Raw genomic sequence first — 21,668 nt, 5'->3', positions numbered from 1 at the left:
AAGTCCTTCTTCAAAGCTCCTTGATACTTGGGTAGACATGCTACTTTGCTTGAGAAGAACTAAGGTAAATCAATGTGGACTGACCATGTCTTGATGCTTCTAAATGAAGTATTAAGCTAGAGTGCATTGCGGTTATGGTATAAAGTGCTTATGCAATGTTTTGACTTTGCTAACCCCTAATAAATGTTCTCATTTGGGCTGGAAATATTTGAATTTTCCCTTCCTAAAATATAGGGCTAAAAATAATAACAATATATTCAGGTAAGTATTTGCAAAATTTTCTGTTGCAGGAACATGTTCTGTCCACTTCCAGATCACATAGATCTATCCATTCTTGAACAGATTCAGGTGTTTTTACATACTTAATCCTAAAACTGAAAACTGATTATAGTGTTCTAATCAAAACTGGCCATTCCGGGATTAAACCAGAAGTGGTATTCAGCCGGTTCTGGAGTACCGATTGTGAAAATTTTGAGTAGTTCGGAAAACCGGCAAATACCACCTCTGGCTGGCCCTGCCCACCCACTCCCGCCCTTTCCTGTTCTATATTCCCTTATTTTTTAGCTCAGCTGATTCGTGCATATTGCAGCACCCCAGCTAAGCTAAAAAACAGTTCACCTCACTAGCGCTGACACAGAGGGCAGTTTTTGAGGGCTGTGCTCCGGGAAGTGCTCTCTCATAGCACTTGCCAGCTCTGCCCTATATATCTTGCCTTCACCACGCGGCCCAGCTCATCTCCGTACGTCGCCTGCTCTGCTCACCAAAGGTAAGCATGCTGCCTGCTTGCCCTTCACCTCGGGGCCTGGGGCGCATCATTCCCCCGCTCCGGCCTTGCCCCGGAGCCTCCGGCCGTTCACCGTTCACCTCGGCTGGGCAACGTACCATTTCCCCGCTCCGGCCTTGCCCTGGGCCTCCGCCTGCATGCCACCTCCTCAATCTGGCCTCAAACTACAGCCCCACCAGGCCAAAGCAATTTATTTGGCCTGTGGCCTGTCACGCTAGGCCAAAGGGCTGTGTGGGGCGGCAGTATGGGTGCAGAAGGGCCGAAGCAGTTTCGGAATGGACCGGATGGTTCTTCTTACCTGTAAGAAGTCCCAACCAGAAAGCGCTGCAGTGGAGATCTTGCAGCTGCTTCTTCCATCCCTTGCCTCCCTCGCTCCCTCGCGGAGATGCTCCATGTACTCTCTGGTCGGCAGCTGCTTCTCTCCACTGCTGCTCTTGCTGGGAGAGCGTCTTGTGCACACAGCTGTGAGTGTCTCTGCTCACAGACGTCTGTGAGCGTCTCTGCTCACAGCTGAGAGAAAGAGCATTCAACATGGCTGCTTCTTCTCTGTCCACAGCGCTTTCCGGATGGGACTTAAGAGGAAAACAGAGGCTCACAGCTGCTCAATTGCACAAAACGCTCTCCCAGCAGGGCAGAGAGAAACATCTGCTGCCCTGGAACAGCAGAGATTGAGGGGATCAGGCCCTGAAAGGGTCAAGCCTTGCCGCGTGGTGGAAGCATCGCATGCGCAGGCACCGTGCGCACATGTGCGTGCGCACTCATGTGCGAACTGGTGGTGGAATTATTTGAAACCCACCACTGAATTAAACAGTAGATTTTTCCACAAGAAATGAAGGATAGAAAACCAAATGAAAAATACAGGTAAATTTACTTGATACGTACAACGTTCACTGTTTCTGTACTTGCAAATTATTTTGCTTCCATCATATCCATACACTATTTCATATGCCTTTAAGCTTCTGTAAACATCTTTTTTTAAAGATTTGAACTTCAATTAAGTAGCACTTTCTGTATCCATCCTTCTAAATCCATTCACTCTTTCTACATGTACTTGATTTGACCTCCATTAATTTTTCTGATATGACCAATCATTTCAATATGTCTTACATACCATCATTCAATCTTTATATGCAATCCACATTCATTCATCAGCTATGCATCCTTATTTCCCTTTTTTTGTCTTACCACATGCACTTTTTAAATAATGCATTCAATTTCTTCAGCTACATTTGCCATTATACATGATGGGATTGTAAATCATGACATCATGTGACCATGTTGTTTAGTTATAACAAACCTGGCAGTCCCAATTGCTGAGGTGCCTTGTTAAGTGAGGATTTCATGTGACTGTAAATTTGTGTCTTCCTACCAGTTTTCCACAAGCAATGCGAATGGCGAAACCAGCAGAAAGCTGCATGTGCCAGGAAGCTTGCAATCAGGCCAGTGGGTGGGTGAGTGCTATGGAGTGTGCCTGGGTGGGAAGGAGGTATTGCAGTATGATGTAAATGTGAGCATGGAAGGGGCTGTTGTGGCATGGTCTGTGTATGGTCAAGCAGGTGCTATAGAGTGTAGGCAGGTGCAGTTAATGGGAACAACTTGAGACCTTCCCTGCCGGCTTCCCCATTGACTTTGTTTGTGGGAAGTCATTAAAAAAAGTCCCAAAATGATGATCATGTGATCGTGAGACTCATAAACGCAAGCCAGTTGCCAAGCACCCAAATTGTGATCATGTGACTGCAGAGGTGCTGAACTTTGAAAACTGGTCATAAGTGCCACTTGTTCAGCATCACTGCAAATTCAAATAGTTGCTGAAAAAAATGATTGTTATTTGAGGACTATCAAGAGCCATGGTGGAGCAGTGGTTAGAATGTAGTATTGCAAGCTAACTCTGCTCACATTGTCAGGAGTTAGATTCCTTCCATTCTGACCAGCTCAAGAGTGACTCAGTCTTCCATCCTCCCAAGGTCAGTAAAATCAGGACCCAGATTGTTGGGGGCAATATACTGACTCTTTAAACTGCTTAGAGAGGGCTATAAAGTAGCGTGAAGCAGTAGATAAGTCTAAGTGCTATTGCTATTCTGTAATGACTTTTCATTCAGGGTGTTGATCTTTGATTCCTCTTGTCATTTTACTTTCACTCTAATTTATTTTACCTTTCCTACATATCTGTTTTTCTACTAAATACACCATTAAACCATAAAAAAATGGCTCATCCCTCATGTTTCATCATGAATAGTAATTTATTCTTATTAATTCCTTTTTCATATATACATTTCAGCAAATATAACTAAAACCTGTATATAAGATAATCATCCTGATTCATTATTTGGCCTTTGAACAACTCAAACAAACTTTTTAAAATCTCAACATTCGTTCATATTATGTAACATAATTGTTAGGAATATAAGTCACCTAACAGGTATTTGGGTTGGAAATATATAAACCAGGATAGACATTTTAAGACTGTATCTTTAAGAAAATGTAAAATGTAATTGGGTGTGGTTTCTCAAACGGCCATAAGATGGAGCCAGAAACCTGGGTTGTTTAGTCTTAGTCTTAGTCTCAGAAGAGAGTGTGTCTGAGTGAGTCTCTTTGTTTCCTTCTGTTGGAGAGTATTGCCGTTCCTCCATTTTTCCTAATTGACTGATATTCATGGATTTGATGTAAGTCTGATACTGAACTGTTTTTGACACTGGACTTTGTTATTGGATTATCCCTGGATTGAAAACTGACTGACTTACCTGTGAATGACTTTGGACTGGTTATTTTGAACTTTGCTTAAACCTTTATGGAAAGTAAAAACCTACATTTACTGTACAGTGTATCTGTGTGCTGTGTGTGTATTATTCAAACACTACTCTCAAATACATCTCCCTGTATGCACTCATTCTCCTAACGGGGAATTACCTCAACAATAATGACTTTCTATCTTGGTTCACATTCATTCCGAGTTTTGGATTCTCCTCCCCCAGTGATCCATGGTTTTTCTATTCTCATAATTCACTGGCAACAAAAACCTACCTATGAATTGCTAACAGATTCAATCAATGTTTATTGTGGTCACAAAACAGCAAATAAAAGCATTAAAACAATAATAATAGTAAAAATAAAAGACTGACAGAATACTATATTGGGATCAGTGGCAGATTAACAATTGGCAGTTAAGTTTGCCTAATTTTACATACAGCATAGCAGAATTTGGCCACATTCAGAAAACTACTTCATACTGCTCTGATAACAGTAGTTGATGTTTAAAAAGATCAGTATTTCTGAGATATTTTATTAGGTAAGATGTTATAAATTGAGTCCGTGAATCCTTTTAAAAGATGCAGCACAGTAGCATGTGAGCTATAGTTTCAATGGCTGCTAATAGTTTTGTATGCACTCACAACAATCTAGATGATATTAATTTCTACTTTTGAAATACATTTTGGATATTTCTTTCAAAATTAAACTTACATTTCCACTTCTACGCATGTATTAATCATCTCTTTTCAATGTGCATAGATATTTTTTCTTATTTTTGCTCATTAAGAAAAGGTATTTATCATTTGATCCTCTTGTATTCCAAGTTACAATATTTTCTTATACCATAGTTGTCAACAGATGGACTCATTAATATCGACCATTTATGGCTTTGATTTGGTCATATAAATCTTTTACATTTTTTTTATTAAGACAGAGAAAACAGCACATAAAAATTTTAAACTTAGTTGCTCTATGGTACAGGCAGCATTTCTTGCTAATGGCGGAATAGTACAGTACTAGTCAGTTTTGGCCCATTTAGGGCAGAATGCTTCAACCACAAACAAAACACACACACATTATTTTTTGCAAGCCAGGATCTTTTTTAGCTTTTGCAAGCTAGAAAACACCTTGGAAACCAAACCCAGTTGCCTACATTCCACCAAAAAGGAATCAATACACGGTACTGATATACTAAAAGACACACATTCAACATTATAATATTTTCAATTAAATCCAAATGGGTTGGATTTAAATCACTAAAACCCAAATAGAAACTGAATCTATAGGAGGATGAATTTGCACAGGGGCTAAACCTGGGATAATTAAATGTAAATGTTCAACAAGGAAAAACGTTTCATACCAAACTAATCATTCAGTTACTATGAATTACCACACTTTGCAGTCACATTACTTTAAATTAATTGTCCTTCATCTGCTTACTTTTATTATACATAACTGATTTTTTTTCTTATACAGATAGTCCTCAACTTACAACAGTTCATTCAATGACCATTCAAAGTTACAACAGCACTGAAAAAAGTGACTTATGACAGTTTTTCACACTTACGACAGTTGCAGCATCGCCATGGTCATGTGATCAAAATGCAGATGCTTGACAAGTGACTCATATTTATGACAGTTGCAGTGTCCAAGGGTCACGTGATCACCCTTTGCGAACTTCTGACAAGTCAAGTCAATGGGGAAACCAGATTCACTTAATAATGTGTTACTAACTTAACTACAGTCATTCAGTTAACAACTGTGACAAAAAAGGTCATAAAGAGGCAAAACTCACTTAACTAATGTCTCGCTTAGCAACAGAAATTTTGGGCTCAGTTGTGAGGCTGAGGACCACCTGTACTAGGTTTTCTTAAGAAAAAGTATTAAATATTGAAAGAAAGCTATATGAAGGCAAAAATTTATTATGGTCTTATTATTTCAAGAACATTAATGAGCACCATAGAGGAAAAACATTGCACTACAGATCAGGCAGTAAAGAAGGAAATGAGGAAACAGCTCATCTCAAGCATCTTCTAAAATTATGCTAATGAATCCAATTCTGAATGTGCAGACATGCACTTTTGCTAGGTGGAATAATAGTAGATAATTGAAAAAGTATTTGAAAATATTCATATACATACAAAAAAAAATGAGGGGGGGGGAATAATAGAAGGAGCAGACAGGCTCTAAAACCGACACCAAAATCCAAGTAACCTTCATTAGATTGACATGACTCTTTTCCAACCTATTTTTTACACAGCCATGAAAGAGAAAATGAGCAGGAAGGTTAAATGTCAAAATGTAGACAAAAAAAAGAAAAGAAAAAGGAAATTCCAAGCTGGTACAATATATTTAGTAATGTTTAGGATTACATTTGTCATCTCTGAAAATTTGCATGAGAAAGTATGCAGTATTCTATTAGAGACAATATACTCACCTGCGACCACATTCTGAATATTTACCAATATTTTTTAATATTAAGGCAGCTGTTAATCGGATGTGTTTAGTAATTGGTCCCTCTTTTTCATCCTAAGTCAGAAAACAAGTTTTTAGTATCAGTGTCATAATTATTTCTTTCCAGTATATCTCCCATAACCATCCTACTTACTGTGAAATCTCTGAAAACGAGGTTTCGTGATCCCCGCCTTAAAGCCATGAGGGCAGCACTAGGATGATTGACAATAGCCTTCTGTGCTCTCGGAGTAGAAGAAGAACCCCCAGCAGTTGATGGCCTGAATAGATTGACAAATAAAAATAATTACACAAAGTTTCTGGCACAAGTATTGTTTCCTTCTGTTAAACTGATGCTTGGTGTTAACAGGCTCCAATTATTTTATTCCTCAAGAGAAGGTTCATCTTAACTAATAAAACAACAATATATTAGAGAAATTGCCATTTACTTTGTAGATGTTTTGTCAGCATTATTAATATACTGCATTTTTTAATTTTTGATTTTTGTTGATCTATCCATTTAAATAATAACTGCAACAACAATTCCTCCTCCAAATGCCATTGGATTATAATGCTTCCCAAGAAGTGAAAGCCTTTGGAATAAGGAACAATGGTAGTTTTCTTGTAGTAATTCCTATTGTACTTTTAAACTATTTAAATTATTATTATTTGTGGAAGAAAGATTATGCAGATTTAAATATTTTGTGTTAGCAGCACATCTAGAAATTGTTATTTGATCCCACAAATCCAAAAATTTATTCGCCTTCACTGAAAAAAGGCAAATGCTTTGGATCTTTTTAAAAGAAACAAACTTTTCATAAATATTAGATAGTTCTGTGAGGATGTAGTATGTAAAATTTCATGTCAATGCAGAGAAATCAAAGATTAATTACATAATCTTCTGATACCAACTGTTTGCTGAAGCCACTTCAGCAGCATTCTTAAAATTTTGACTACCATTTATACTGAGTTTATCTCCTAATCCTTGATACTGATAAACGATACTGCCTAATATAGTAAATCATACCAAGATGCTCATCAATATAGCCAAAATGGGATGAAAAAGGAATACTATTACAATTCTACTAGATTACTAATAATACTATTTGTTAGTAATACTACTATCAAGGAAGACAGGTATGTCCACTGAATAATTTTTCTCAATTAATAGTCTACTACAGGAGTGTCAAACTCGCATAGTCATCTATCACAACTTTTCTCCCTTTGCTAAACCGGGCTTGACCAGCACATGGTCAATCTGGCCCATGGGCCATGAGTTTGAAAGCCCTGGTCCATGAAAATAATAAAGAAAGGAAGACTAAAGTAAGGGGCATTTAGTTTATCATGTTAAACTTTCTGTACAATGATATAGTTTGCTATATACAAACCTTTATGCTCCTTTCACCCATCAAATCTCTATCCCTCCTTTTAGATCAGAGGTCTCCAAACTTGGCAACTTTAAGACTTGTGGACTTGAACTTCCAGAATTTTCCAGCCAGAGAATTCTGGAAGTTGAAGTCCACAAGTCTTAAAGTTGCCAAGTTTGGGGACCCCTGTTTTAGATTTTTGTTTTTATATACCATGTTTCCCCAAAGCTTGGAGGATGGGCATGGCCAGGACAAGGGGCGGCGAGCATGCAGGGGCCAATGGTGTCTGGCAGCAGTTGCAGCCCACCGGCCCCTTGGTGCAACACAGATAAGTCCGAGCATGGAGACAGAGGCAGTGGATGAGACAGGTATCTGAACGTGCTTGCACAGCTGCCTGACTCATGGAGGCTCACAGGAGGCTTGCGCAGTGGCATCAGCAGGAGGTGGATGCAGAGACATTGGGGGACAGGCTATCAGGACATATTGCGCAGCTGCTTGGCTCACAGGAGGCTCGCGGGAGGCTTGCACAGCGCCACTGACAGCAGGCAGAGGCATGGGGAGAGGCAGGCGATCATGACGTTCCACTTGGATCCCTGCCCCGGCGCAACTACAAGCAAGCTGAGAGATGGTAGGACGTAGTGGGCGGCACATTGGGATCGCCTCCCTCTCTCCTGTGCTTCTATGTCTCCTGGCTTCCCCCTCACTTTTTGCCCAGAGAGAGACTGGAAGTTTTGTCTGCTTGCAAATGGAACACTTTGAAACAGAGCTAATCATTCCTTTTCAAAGCAACCTATTTGGAACCAGACAAAGCTGCTAAAATGAAATAAATCAAGGGGAAAGTACTTTAAAAGATTTTAAAATGGAATTGGATAAGCAGGAAGATACTTCTGAAAGTGAGATAGGGGCTTGGGTAGATACTCTGGAGACCTGGCAGCATAGGAAGATAAAGATGGGAGAAATGTTTAGACTGAACAGTGAAGACACAGATATAAGAGACAAGGATCAAAGAGAGGAGTATGGGAGGCAAGCTAAAAAAATGAATATGAATTGAAGTATTAAAACGGACAAGAGACGATGAATAGAAATGAAATATTTTTTCTTTTTTTCTAATATAATGATGGTCTGATTAAAAACTAGAATAGAGGTAGAAATAAGAATACACACTCTTACATAAAGTAATAGCTAGATGAAAAGATTAGAGATTGAAAGATGGTATTATTAAATATGTTTAAACAATATGGTGATTGACACTAGAATGGTGCATTGAAACATTGAATAATTAAATAACGAAGGACTATTTTTTAATGTAAACATGTGTATTAACACTAGGATTAGTAATGGTGGCCTGACTAGAAGCCAGAATAGAGGCAGAAATAAGAAATAGAGGGAATATTAGCACACATATTTTTATATAATAGAATAAAAGCTAGAGGGAAAGATTAGAGGTTGAAAGATGGCATTGCTGTGTAAGCTCAAATAACATTGTGATTGTCATTAAAATGGAGCACTGAAATATTGAATACTTTAAAACAAACATGACTAATGTAACAAATATTATTATTATTATTATTATTATTATTATTATTATTATTATTATTATTATTATTATTATTATTATTATTGCCATTTGTCCCAAAATGAATGATACCCAGATGCTACACTGTTCATGTATTGATGTTGATGTATATTTTATTAAAAAAAAAAAAGCATCCAGTCTCCATCATTTCTCTGTCCGGGTGAAAATTGTGTCTGCTCTGGGAAGCCCTGTAAATTGTTGTGGCTATGGGCAAGCAGCAGGTGGGAGAAATTGGACAGTTGGCTGCAAAATAAGACATCCCTGAAAATAAGACCTAATGGGTCTTTTGGTTTTAAAAAAAGACCCAGTCTTATTTTGGGGGAAACACGGTATACTTCTGTTTTAACATTTAGTTTTATTTATAATAGTTATTGTTTTTTATACTTTGTTTGTTTGTCAAACATGTACAAGATAACAAGTGTAGGTATGAACATAAACATGAACAAAGCAAGTAAATACAGATAAATAGGGAAAGTAAGACAGGGATGGTAGGCACACTGGTGCACTTATGCACACCCCCTTTAAGGACCTCTTAAGAATGGGGTGAGGTCCACAGTAGACAGTTTGAGATTGAAGCTGTAAGGGTTTGAGGCTGTAACAACTGAGTCAGGTACAGTGTTCCAGGCATTGACCACTCTGTTGCTGAAGTCGTATTTTCTGCAATCAAGTTTGAAGCGGTTTAACTTGAGTTTGTATCGATTGTTTGCCCGTGTATTATTGTGGTTGAAGCTGAAGTTGTTGTTACAGGCAAGACGTTGTAGCAGACAATTTTGTGTACTATGCTTAGATCAGACTGCAGGCGGCATAGTTCCAGATTGTCCAAGTCCAAAATTTCAAGCCTGGAAGCATAGAGAACTGTATTGTGAGTAGAGGAGTGGAGTACTTTTCTCGAGAAATACCTCTGCACCTGCTCAATCATGTTAATGTCCAATATACAGTGTGGCTTCCTGATGGATGAGCTATATTCAAGAATTGGTCTGGCAAAGGTTCAATGTTACTGGAGATGAAGCTTCGCAAAATAAGGTTAACAACTCTTAATGCCTTTTTGGCAATGCTGTTACAGTGAACTCTGGGGCTTAGATCATTTGAGATAAGTACTCCTAGGTCCTCGACAGAGGGTTGTCTACAAGATCGTTTCCGCCTAACTTGTATTTGGTGATCTGATTTTTATTGCCAATGTGTAGGACAGAGCATTTGTTAGTTGAAATTTGGAATTGCCAATTACACGACCATTTTGACACATAGTCAAGGTCGCTTTGTAGAGCAACAACATTGTCATTGGTGTTAAATAATTTTATATCATCGGTGAAGAGGATGCAGGTGCTTTTAATATGATTGCATAGGTAATTAATGTAAAGCAAGAAGAGTGTGAGTCCTAGGATGCTGCCTTGGGGGACAACAGTGTTAACTGGGGCTAGATTTGATAGGGCCCTCTCTATTTTGACCATTTGTTGCCTGTTTGAGAAGAATGTGGCTTTCCACTTGTGCAGAGATCTGGAGTTGCCGTAAGAACTAAATTTCAACAGTAGTTTGTCGTGCACCACTGAATCAAAGGCTTTGCAGAAGTGTATGTAAATTGCGTCTATTGCTTTACCCTGGTCAAGATGTGTAGCCAAAATGTTTCTGCAGTGTAAGAGTTGCAGATTACAGGACAAATTTTTCCTGAAACCAAACTGCTTGTTAAAAAGCAGGTTGTTTGTTTCTAAGTGGAAAGTGATGGATTGGTTTATAATTGATTCCATTACTTCACAGGTGATGCAACACAGTGAGATTGGTCTGTATTTTTCTATTAGACTAGAGTCTCCCTTTTTAAAAATAGGTATGATCATGGCTAATGACCATAAGTCAGGCAAGTAGCTGGTTCTGAAATATACCTCATAGATTGTGCATAGAGGTTCAGCTAGGGCAGTGGCAAGTTTATTCAAAAAGTAGGCACATAATCCATCAGGGCCAATAAATAGAGATGGCTTTAGGTTACATAGTGCTGTTTCAACATAAACTGCCGTAAAGTCAATATGTACTAAATCATTACAATTTGTTGTGGTACGTCTAGGAAATGAGGGGCAGCAGCCATTGCCATCAACAAAGACTGAACTGAATAATGTATTAAAGATGTTGGCCTTAACAGCTTCATCGTTAGTCTTCCCCGTTAGGCCCTTTTAGGGATGGGATAGATTTTGAGTCTTTAAGTTTGGCATTTATGAAATTGTAGAAGTCTCGGGAGGAGTTCGAGTTTAACAGCTCTTCCTCCTGTTTGTAATGGTGATTGATACATTCGGCCTTTATCTGGCAGCATAAGGTTTTGTAGCCATTTTTAAAGTTAGCTACGTAGCCAGTTTTGTTTTATGGCCAAAGAATTTTTTTTATTGTAGCTTTCTTATTGTTGTGGGTAATTTGTTTGTTTTTGGCTTTAGGGGTTATTTTTGGTACGTATAGATTAATGACTCTATTGACTTCAAGCAAAAAAGTGTTGTAATGGTCTTCTGCAGTATTACAACCTGTAGACAGGAGGTGCCAATCAAGAGATGTGAGGTCGGCCGCTATGAGATCATAGTTGGCTTTTTATAGTTATAATTTGGAGTCCCATCATTATGACCCTCTTTGCAAGGACACAAGTTGAGACAAAAATCAATCATGCTGTGATCTCTATTGGAAGCAGGTTCTTTGACTTGTAGGCCATAAATTGAGTTTAAGCTATTGCAGAAGATGAGATCTAAGCAATTGTTGAGCCTAGTGTTGTTCATTACCAACTGCTCCAGCCCCAGAGTTGTAACAGCATTGTATGTATAGGTTTGGTTGAACATTTGTTTAAGGTTCAATTAATAAGAGGCAGATTGAGGTCACCAAGAAAGGTAAGGGTGTGTGGGCAGGAAGCTGCCCAACGTTAGTAGTGTAGTTAGCTTGTTCGTATGACCAAGGTCATAATCAGGAGTTCTATAACAAAGCAAGAAAAGAAGTGTGGTATTTAAGGACAGTTCACAGACAATGGTCTCAGGAAGAGCAAGCTCCTAAGTAACATTAATCTTTTTCAGACTTAGGGACTTTTTATAGAAGATAGCTCTACAATTATCATGGCCAGACTGGAACACATGCTGTAATAATGGAGTCTGGAAAGGATACATTCAACCATGTCTCGTAGACAAAAATAAGGTCAAATAGGGCTGCATTTAGGAGCAGGAGGAATTCAGGCATTTTGTTTGCAAGGCTTCTTGCATTAAGTAGCTTGCATTTTAGGCCTGTAGGGGCGGACCTGGAGGAAGTTGAGGGTGTGCATGCCTAGTTTTTGGTTGTTGGGGGGCGGTTGTTGGGACGCAGGTCACTGGTCCTGCGTTTGATACAGTCAGTGTGGTAATCTATCTACAGGTCAGTCTCTCCTTAACCCTGGCGTCATTTGAGCTGCGAACAGAGTTCACGGGCGCGGGCACATTTCAGTATGGACAGGTCAGGCCTTAAACAAAGTTTCCGTTGGTTTGTGCAGCTTTTAGCAAGTGAGTTTATTGTGGAAATGAAATTGTATTTGCTGGTTTTACTCGTGCAAACGACTGCAGAAGCGAGTTTATGTTCTGTGCATTCAAATGAATGTATAGTCTTCTTTTTCCAGTTAAAAATCCGATAATCAATTGTTTCCTTTAGATATTCTGCTTTCAATCTTGTTGTTTTCAAGAGGTTTCTCTTGTTCACTTCCTTCAGCAGTGGCTCTTTTGGGTTTTTTTTCCCAATGTAGTATTTACACTGTGTTTTTCCTCTTCCACAGTTTGTTTCACCTGTAAGAAACCTCTGCCAACCTTGAGATCTTGGCAAGTACAATAGATCAATATCACTTTTTGGTTACATTGTGATTAGTTTTCTTGTGGTTCAATCCAAGTTATCAAATTCTAGCTGAGTCCAATCAATTATTCCAGCTGAGTATATATTACAAGCATTGCCCAAGTGTTAATTATCTTTATATTTTCTCCATTTAGCTTTGATCTCAAGATTTTCCGGACTTGCTTTATATATTTTGTTGAAGTAGCTTCCTTGACTTGGTCAGAAGCTTCCAAGACTCCTAAGTATTTGACCCCTCTTGTGGTGTTATTGCTTTCATCAGCTCTTCATTATCAAATTTAAATCCATCATCTTCGACTATTTTTTCTGCCTTAACAGCAATTATTGCACATTTGACAATGCTAAATTGCATTTCAATGTCTCTGCTAAACTCCTCAGTGTTTTTCAGCAGTTAACTCAATCAGATTTTATTTTTCCAAACTGTTTTAAATCATTCATGTAGAGCAAATGGGAAATTTTCAACTCCTTTTAAACTAATTCATAACCACAGTTTTTTTTGTTCAAAATGTTTGTTAGTAGCGCCATTTAAAGGTACAAATAACAGTAGTGACAATGAGTCACTTTGGAAGATTCCTCATTTGATTTCAACTTCACCAAGTTCTTCTCCCCAGGCCATGTTTCATGGAAGTTTTCAGGAATTTCTGGATGTTGCTGCTAATTCCAAAAACGACTAAATATTTCTCAATTCAGGAGTGTGGAACCAAATGCTTTCGTATAATCAAATGCTTTCTTATAATCAATCCAGACCATGAACAAATTCACTCATCTTTTCTTTGAATTCTTCAAAACCAGTTTATCAATCATGTTGTGACTCCGGAGTTGGAATCTGTTCCGTTGGCAGATGTCAGCTCAAGCGAAGAGGAAATGGCAGTAAATTATGAGCCGGCACTGTTGAGCGATTTGGATTGTTGTCAGGATGAGGAAATGGATTTAACTAGGAGAGACAAACCTGATTTAATAGAGCTGTCAGGACCTTCAACCTCCTCTGATTCTTCTCCTCTAGCTGAGCAACAGCCGGGAATAGCTAACCGGGAACACTTGCGAGAGTTTTCTAGTGGGGAGGAGTCTTTGGAAAGAACCTGGTTAGATGTGAGAAACAGACGAAAGATGAGGCGTCAATCTCAATTAGGGAGGAGGCATTGAGCCAGTGACTAATTAAGGAGATTAACACGCCCTCATAGAGGATAAAAGGAAACGGTTTGGCTGGTGAGCTTTGCCAGAAGCAAAGTGATTTATGGGAGTGAACACACGGAGAGAACTCTTGAGGCTTTGGGATTTATAGCCATGTCAGGTTTGCCGGACAGAGTTTGGATTTATTGCTGAGGACTGAAATCACTTCCGCAGTCCTCTTGGGAGAGTTTGCTTTTTGGTTTGTGATATTTTGGAACTGCTTGTTTCGTTTTGCCCTCCTGCATTTAAAGGGGAGACATAACATTTTTGCTTCTGGCCACACAAACCATCTTTCAACCAAGATGGATTCAACTCAACTGCAGCATTTGGTGGAGCAGCAACAGCAACAAATAAACCAACCACTACAAAGTAACCAGACCCTCCAAAACCAGGTAACTCAGTTGGTGAATCATATTTCAAGTTTGCAAATTCCCGCTGCTCCTTCAGCCCCTTCCTTGAGGAAAAGCCCAGTATCCATGCCGGAGAAATTTTCAGGACAAATGGACATGTTTCCGGCATTTTGGGGGCAGTGTCAGTTATTTATGTCCTTGAGGCCTGAAGACTTTCCAAATGACCAGGCTAAGGTAGGATTGATTATTAGCCTTTTGTCTGGGCAGGCTGCCAAATGGGCTACTCCCTTGTTAACTCAAGATAGTCCTTTATTAGATAATTTTCAGGGCTTTCAGCAACAAATGAGGGTTATGTTTTAAAACCCAATTAAAACTCAAACTGTGGCAAGACGGTTACGGGACATTTATCAGGGGAAATGTCCCCTGCAGGAATATATTGCAGAATTTCGTTTGCTTTGTATGGATTCCACCTGGAACGAATCGGCTCACATGGATGCGTTTCAGGAGGGCTTGGCAGATAACATCAAAGGTGAGTTAGTGCATGCGGAGCGGGCTGCAACTTTGGATGCACTAGTAACACAGTGTTTGCGAATTGAAGCCTGCTTACAACAGCGCGGAAGCAAACGGCCCATTGTGGAACCATCTTCTCTTTCTCGTTTACAAACCACGCCACCGAAAGTTTCTCAAACTATGGTTAAGACTGAGGAGCCGATGGAGTTGGGTGCACTCCGCCCTCGTTTAACGATGCGAGAACGTTCTAGAAGGTTTCAGGAAGGCTTGTGCCTTTATTGCGGGGGTTTGGGACATTTTGCTAATTCCTGCAAATGGAGAGGGACCCGCAAACCTGTGCCTGAATCCATTCCTGACCCGTCGGGAAACGGGGTAGGCCCAACCTTGGGGAAACCCTAGGTCGGGCACGTTCCACACCCCCACCCCAAATTGCTGAAGTGAATCCAGGGCCTCCTCGGCATTTACTTTTGGACACTAAAATCTTTTCACAGTCTCAGAAGGAGGGAATCTCTGCGGTTGCGTTGGTGGACTCAGGGGCTACAACCAGTTTTATGGACCGGGCTTTTGCTATGCACTATGAGATCCCATTGATTGCTGTGGAACCACCCATTAAGGTGGAAACCGTGGATGGGCGTGAGCTCAAGTCTGGGCCCATTCGTTTCGCCACTCAGCCAGTGCGTATGGTCATTGGGGATCATGAGGAGGCGATAAGTTTTTATATCACCTCGAACCTTCATCTCCCTTTGGTACTCGGCGTGTCCTGGCTGCGTTTGCACGATCCGTTGGTGGCCTGGGCGCAGAATGCCATTTCCTTTCCAAGTCTCCAATGTGTGGACCATCTGAGACATATCTGCGCTGGCCAGGATATCATCGTTGCTCCTGCTGTTTCCATACCTCCGGAGCTATCGGACTTCTCCGACGTTTTCAGCGAGAAGGAGGCGGATCAGTTACCACCGCATCGTGCTTATGATTGTCCTGTAGACCTGATACCAGATGCTCCACTGCCCAAGGGTCGGTTATAGTCCATGTCGGAGCCTGAGTTGGCTGCGCTTCAAGAGTTTCTAGATAAAAACTTGGCTCAGGGGTTTATTCGACCATCGTCGTCTCCTCTTTCGGCTCCCGTTCTTTTTGTTAAAAAGAAGTTGGGAGAATTACGCTTATGTTGTGATTATCGCCGTCTAAACTCTATCACAGTGAGGAATAGTTATCCTTTGCCGCTCATTCCGGAATTAATGGAGCGGTTGCGGGAGGCTACTATCTTCACTAAACTCGATCTGCGTGGGGCCTACAACCTGGTTTGGATGCGCAAGGGTGATGAGTGGAAGACGGCGTTTGGCACTCGTTATGGTCATTTCGAGTACACCGTCATGCCATTTGGTCTGACCAACGCTCCCATGGTATTCCAGCATTTGATGAACGACATTTTTTGGGATATGCTGGATAGGTTTGTCGTGGTGTATCTGGACGACATTTTGATCTACTCCCGGTCCAGGGATCACCACCTTCATCAGGTCCGTCAAGTGCTGCAGCGTCTTCGGGAGCATAAGCTCTATGCGAAACTGGAGAAGTGTTTCTTTTTTCAGTCTTCAATAGAGTTTTTAGGGCATATCATCTCTCCCGAGGGTATTGCTATGGACCCTAAAAAAGTTGAAGCCTTGTGTAGTTGGGAAGCCCCTCGTCGAGTAAAGGACGTGCAATGTCTTCTGGGGTTTGCCAATTACTATAGGACCTTCATTCCAGGTTTTGCTAAGTTAATGGGTCCTATTACTCAGCTCCTTCATAAGAAGGTCCCGATCCGGTGGGGGCCTCCACAACAACAGGCTTTTGAAACTTTAAAGAAAGCGTTTGTGGCCGAGACAATATTGAGGCATCCTGATCCGAATCGTCCATTTGTGGTCGAGATAGATGCCTCTAATGTGGCTATCGGGGTGGTACTGTTGCAAGCTCCAAAGGATGGCGCACCTCTTTTCCCTTGCACATACTATTCTAGGAAGCTCACAGCTTCTGAGCATAATTATACTATTTGGGAAAAGGAGTTGTTGGCTATTAAGGCTGCATTTGAGACCTGGCGACATCATCTAGAGGGGGCTCAGCATAAGGTGGAGGTTCGGACGGATCACCGTAACTTGGAACATTTATCTACCGCCAGGAAGTTGAACCAACGCCAGATCCGGTGGTCGTTGTTTTTTGCAAGGTTCAATTTTTCCGTCACTTATGTTCCAAGCGGGCAGAATCGGAGAGCAGACGCATTGTCTAGGAAACCCGAATATCTCAGTCCCGAGGATCCTCTCCCTCCACGAACGGTGTTGCCACCGGAATCCTTGGCTGTGCTTCAAGATCCAGTAGACTTATGGGCTCGAATACGGGAGGCGCAGTGATTAGACGCATGGACACAGCAGAGAAGGGGGGAAGTTGGACCTGATTCCCCATGGTCTTTTGAAGAGGGCTTGCTGCGACATCGGGGTTTATTGTATGTACCCACCAGGTCGCTTAGAGCTCTCATCATGATGCAATGTCATGACAACCCTGCTGCTGGGCATTTTGGTTTCTACAAAATCCTGCACTTAGTCACCCGGACTTTTTGGTGGCCTCGGGTTCGTCATGATGTGTTTTCTTATGTCGCTTCTTGCGTACAATGTCGGCAAGCGAAAGCAGCGTCGGGTGCGCCTCCAGGACTCCTGCAACTATTGCCGACTCCGGACAGACCATGGGGGGCGATCTCCATGGACTTTCTCACGCATTTGCCATCCTCATCGGGTTTCACGACAGTGCTCGTGGTGGTCGATATGCTGACTAAACTGGCGCATTTCATTCCCTGTCGAAAACTACCATCGGCCCGCACTACGGCTCAGTTATTCTTACAGCATGTTTTTCGTTTACATGGTTTGCCGGATAGGGTGGTTTCGGATCGTGGGGTCCAGTTCACTGCACAGTTCTGGAAACGGTTAATGTTGGCGTTACAAGTTCAGGCGTGTCTGGCATCAGCGCACCATCTGGAAACTGATGGCGGGACTGAGAAGGTTATTAGCATTCTCACTCAGTATTTGAGATGTTTTGTCAATCATCGGCAAAACGATTGGGCGAAATACCTCCCTTTGGCAGAATTTGCCTTTAATAACTCTCAACATACCTCCACTTGTGTAACGCTGTTTTATGCGAATGTGGACTATCATCCCCGATTCTTTCCGTTAACTATGATGGACTCCCCGGTTCCCGAGACACAAGACTTTCTTGAGGAATTACAAGTGGTTCACCGTTTAGTGGTGCAACAACTGGAACGTGCGAAGGAAGATTACAAACGGTTTGCAGACCATTCTCGTAGAGCAACGCCTCCGTTAGCTGTGGGTGACAAGGTGTGGTTATCTACAAGGCACCTTCGGGTCGATCGTCCAATTAGGAAGCTGGACCATTGTTTCATCGGTCCATTCCTGATTGAGGCGGTCATCAACCCTGTGGTGTATCGACTCACCTTGCCACGCTCCATGCGCATTCATCCCATCTTCCATCGTTCCCTCCTGGTTCCTGACTCTCCGGAATGTCCTCTCCGTGCTCCCGCTGGTGCGGTTTCTCCATCACCATCCAGTGAGGAGGCTGATATTGACGACTCGGTAGTCAGCGTTACTGATTCTCGTTGGCTAAAGGGTCACTTTCAGTATTTAGTTGGAAGGAGAGTGAATGGTTTGGAAGCTTTTTCATGGACGGATGCTTCCACGGTTCATGCCCCAGACACTGTTTGGAGGTTCCATGACCGTTTCCCTTCGAAACCGCATCCGGATCATCAGATTTGGGGGAAGGGCCCTGCGGTGAGGGATAGTGTTGTGACTCCGGAGTTGGAATCTGTTCCGTTGGCAGATGTCAGCTCAGGCGAAGAGGAAATGGCAGTAAATTATGAGCCGGCACTGTTGAGCGATTTGGATTGTAGCCAGGATGAGGAAATGGATTTAACTAGGAGAGACGAACCTGATTTAATAGAGCTGTCAGGACCTTCAACCTCCTCTGATTCTTCTCCTCTGGCTGAGCAACAGCCAGGAATAGCTAACCAGGAACACTTGCAAGAGTTTTCTAGTGGGGAGGAGTCTTTGGAAAGAACCTGGTTAGATGTGAGAAACAGACGAAAGATGAGGCGTCAATCTCAATTAGGGAGGAGGCGTTGAGCCAGTGACTAATTAAGGAGATTAACACGCCCTCATAGAGGATAAAAGGAAATGGCTTGGCTGGCGAGCTTTGCCAGAAGCAAACTGATTTATGGGAGTGAACACACGGAGAGAACTCTTGAGGCTTTGGGATTTATAGCCACGTCAGGTTTGCCGGACAGAGTTTGGATTTATTGCTGAGGACTGAAATCACTTCCACAGTCCTCTTGGGAGAGTTTGCTTTTTGGTTTGTGATATTTTGGAACTGCTTGTTTCGTTTTGCCCTCCTGCATTTAAAGGGGAGACATAACACAATCATATCAATCATCAGTTGGTCTTGGTTCTTCTTCAATTTTTGCAGCATCCTTTCAAGGATTTGCTACAGGTAGTAAATCTTTGTTTTCTAGATATCCATAAATTTGCAATAATGCCTTCAAGCATTTCATATGTTATTGGCAGGCAAGTGACTGGCATATAATTTTCAGGTTTATTTCCCTTTTCTGCATCCTTCTTCCAGTTATTAGCCATTTTTCACTTTCTGGTATTTCCAAAACCTGATTCATCTGGTTTGCTAATCTTGCATGTAAATGTGTTAGTGATTTCAATCAGAATCCATGCAGCTAATTTAAACCAGGCTTGTTTCTGCACCGTGTCTTTTGTTATGTGAACATCTTCTATTTGAGTCAATTTTACAGTGCTTTCAAACTGCTTGATCCACTTTGCATTCCCTTTGTGCTTCTTGTTATTTTGCCACACTTCTTCCAAAATTTCAGGGTATTTTCTTTGTTAGGTTTGTCACTTGTGCTAGCACATGTCCACTTTCAAGGATCTTATAGAAATGATGCAGGTTTGTTTGAAACTGAATTTTGCTGAAACTGCATTCTTCAGCTGTCACATCACTTTATTTTCTCTGCAATAGCTACAACTCTTTGTTTCAGCTTTTCAATAACTGCAATTTCTTTATTTTCCAGGTCATATCTTGATGTCAGGATTATCTGATTTTTTTATTCTTCAGGTTTCCTTGCCTCAAATTCTTCAAATTACTTAAAACGAATCAAATTTTCTTTATTTTTAACTCCAGGTGGATTTTTCACTTTGGTGTTGGAATAGTCTGGACAGCTTCATTCACATTCTTCAATAATTTAGCCAAACTTCTCTTACTAACTTGATTCAGTTTTGGCATAATTTTCCCCGTGTTTTCCATCTGAGTCTTAATCTTCTCAGTTAATTCAGCTCTTGCTGTTGGTTCTTCAAGATCTAATCCAGCTCTTGGTTCTTGTTCCTCATCCGCTTCTTTGATTTCCTTACTTTTCTCCATTACTTATTGCTCTACTTGTAGATCATCTCTATTATCAATTACACTTGAGCCTTGATATTGCACTGTACTGCTTGCAATCTCTTGTAATTCTGCATTAGTGAAGAGCTCGTGCTTCAAAATAACATGCCTCTGGTCCATAAGTCTGTTCGTTGATTTCCATATCTAGGTGGTTCTTCTTCCAAATCTTGAACATGAGGTGCTTATTGTTGTTGTTGTTGATTGCAGTCAGCCAGATGTTCAGACTGCATTTGGCATTTTTGTCTACCTATTGAGTTCTTACCAAGGACCTGGGATAGGCAGATTACAATGTTATAAATATTGTTGCAGGGTGGAAGCTTTTCTGAGTAAAGCCACCTTTTGCAATTAATTGATGATGAATTTATCAATGCCAATGGTGTTCAAGTGGTGCTGTAACTGTTTTGGGATTGCACCCAAGGCGCCATTACTATTGGTACAATCTTTGCTTACTTTTGCAACAGTCATTCTATTTCTATTTGTAGGTCTTTATTATTTTACTATTTTATTATTTTGTTATCTTCTCCAGTTCTTTCTCTTCTGTTCTGCTGTCTCCAGACACTGTCACAACCACTATGGAGACTTTTTTTTGGTCTTTTTTATTGACAATTGTTAGGTCTGGGTGTTATGTGGCAGGCCCCTGTCTGTTTGAATTCTAAAGTCCCAGAGCAATTTAACTTCTTCATTTTCTGTGACTTTCTCTATTTTATGGTCTCACCAGTTCTTGCTTGCAGGAAAATAATATTTCTTGCAGATCTTTCAATGTACTATTGTTGCTACTTTATCATGCTGCTGCTTGTAGTCAGTCTGTGGGATCTTCTTGCAGCAGCTTACCAGGTGGTCCGCTGTTTCTTCAGCTTCTTTGCATAGGCGGCACATACTACTGTACCTGTTGCCATCTTCTCAATTCTACCTTTGTATACATTTGTCCTTAACGCTTGGTCTTGTGCAGCCAAAATTAGTCCCTTGGACTCTTTCTTCAACATTCCTGATCTTAGCCATTGCCAGGTCTTGTTATTATCTGCTTTCCCTGGTATTTTTAAAAATGTATTGATCATGTAGTGCTTTGTCTTCCCATGTGCCTCCACTCTGTTCTTCATTTGGTCTTTCTTGTAGTACAGTTTGGTCTCTTCAGTAGTCAGTTAGCCTTCCTGGCATGCTAACTTCAATGCATCTTCTTCATTGTTCTTCAGATATTCTTCCAAAGACCATTTTTCTTCTTCAATCATCTGATGTACTTGCTACATTCCACACCTACCTATTTGCCTTGGTAGGAAGAGTCTGTCCATATTGCTACAAGGATAAAAAGCATGATTCAATGTCATTATTTTTCTGGTCTTCCTATCCATTGCATTTAGTTCTGCTTGAATCCACTGTTCCTGCTGTGTATCTAAAGATTGGAATTGCCCAGGTGTTGATTG

General features: G+C 41.0%; 1 protein-coding gene across 3 annotated transcripts in view; it reads right to left on the bottom strand.

Annotated features, from left to right (window-relative positions):
- The window catches only part of ARID2 (AT-rich interaction domain 2), a 190,407-nt gene that overhangs the window by 1,777 nt on the left and 166,962 nt on the right, over window positions 1-21,668 (bottom strand). For all 3 annotated transcript variants that reach the window (XM_026700645.2, XM_026700652.2, XM_087934407.1), the window contains 2 exons: window positions 6,141-6,264; window positions 5,970-6,061 (listed from right to left, as the gene is read on the bottom strand). In XM_026700645.2, coding sequence (XP_026556430.1) covers window positions 5,970-6,061; window positions 6,141-6,264 — 216 coding nt within the window. The remainder of the gene's footprint in view (window positions 1-5,969; window positions 6,062-6,140; window positions 6,265-21,668) is intronic.

This window comes from Pseudonaja textilis, chromosome 5, assembly GCF_049901715.1.
Source record: "Pseudonaja textilis isolate UNSWEBS1 chromosome 5, rPseTex1.2, whole genome shotgun sequence".
In the NCBI taxonomy this organism is placed as follows: domain Eukaryota; kingdom Metazoa; phylum Chordata; class Lepidosauria; order Squamata; family Elapidae; genus Pseudonaja; species Pseudonaja textilis.
Note: the sequence above shows the minus strand (reverse complement) of the source record. Positions and strands in the feature narration are given on the sequence as shown.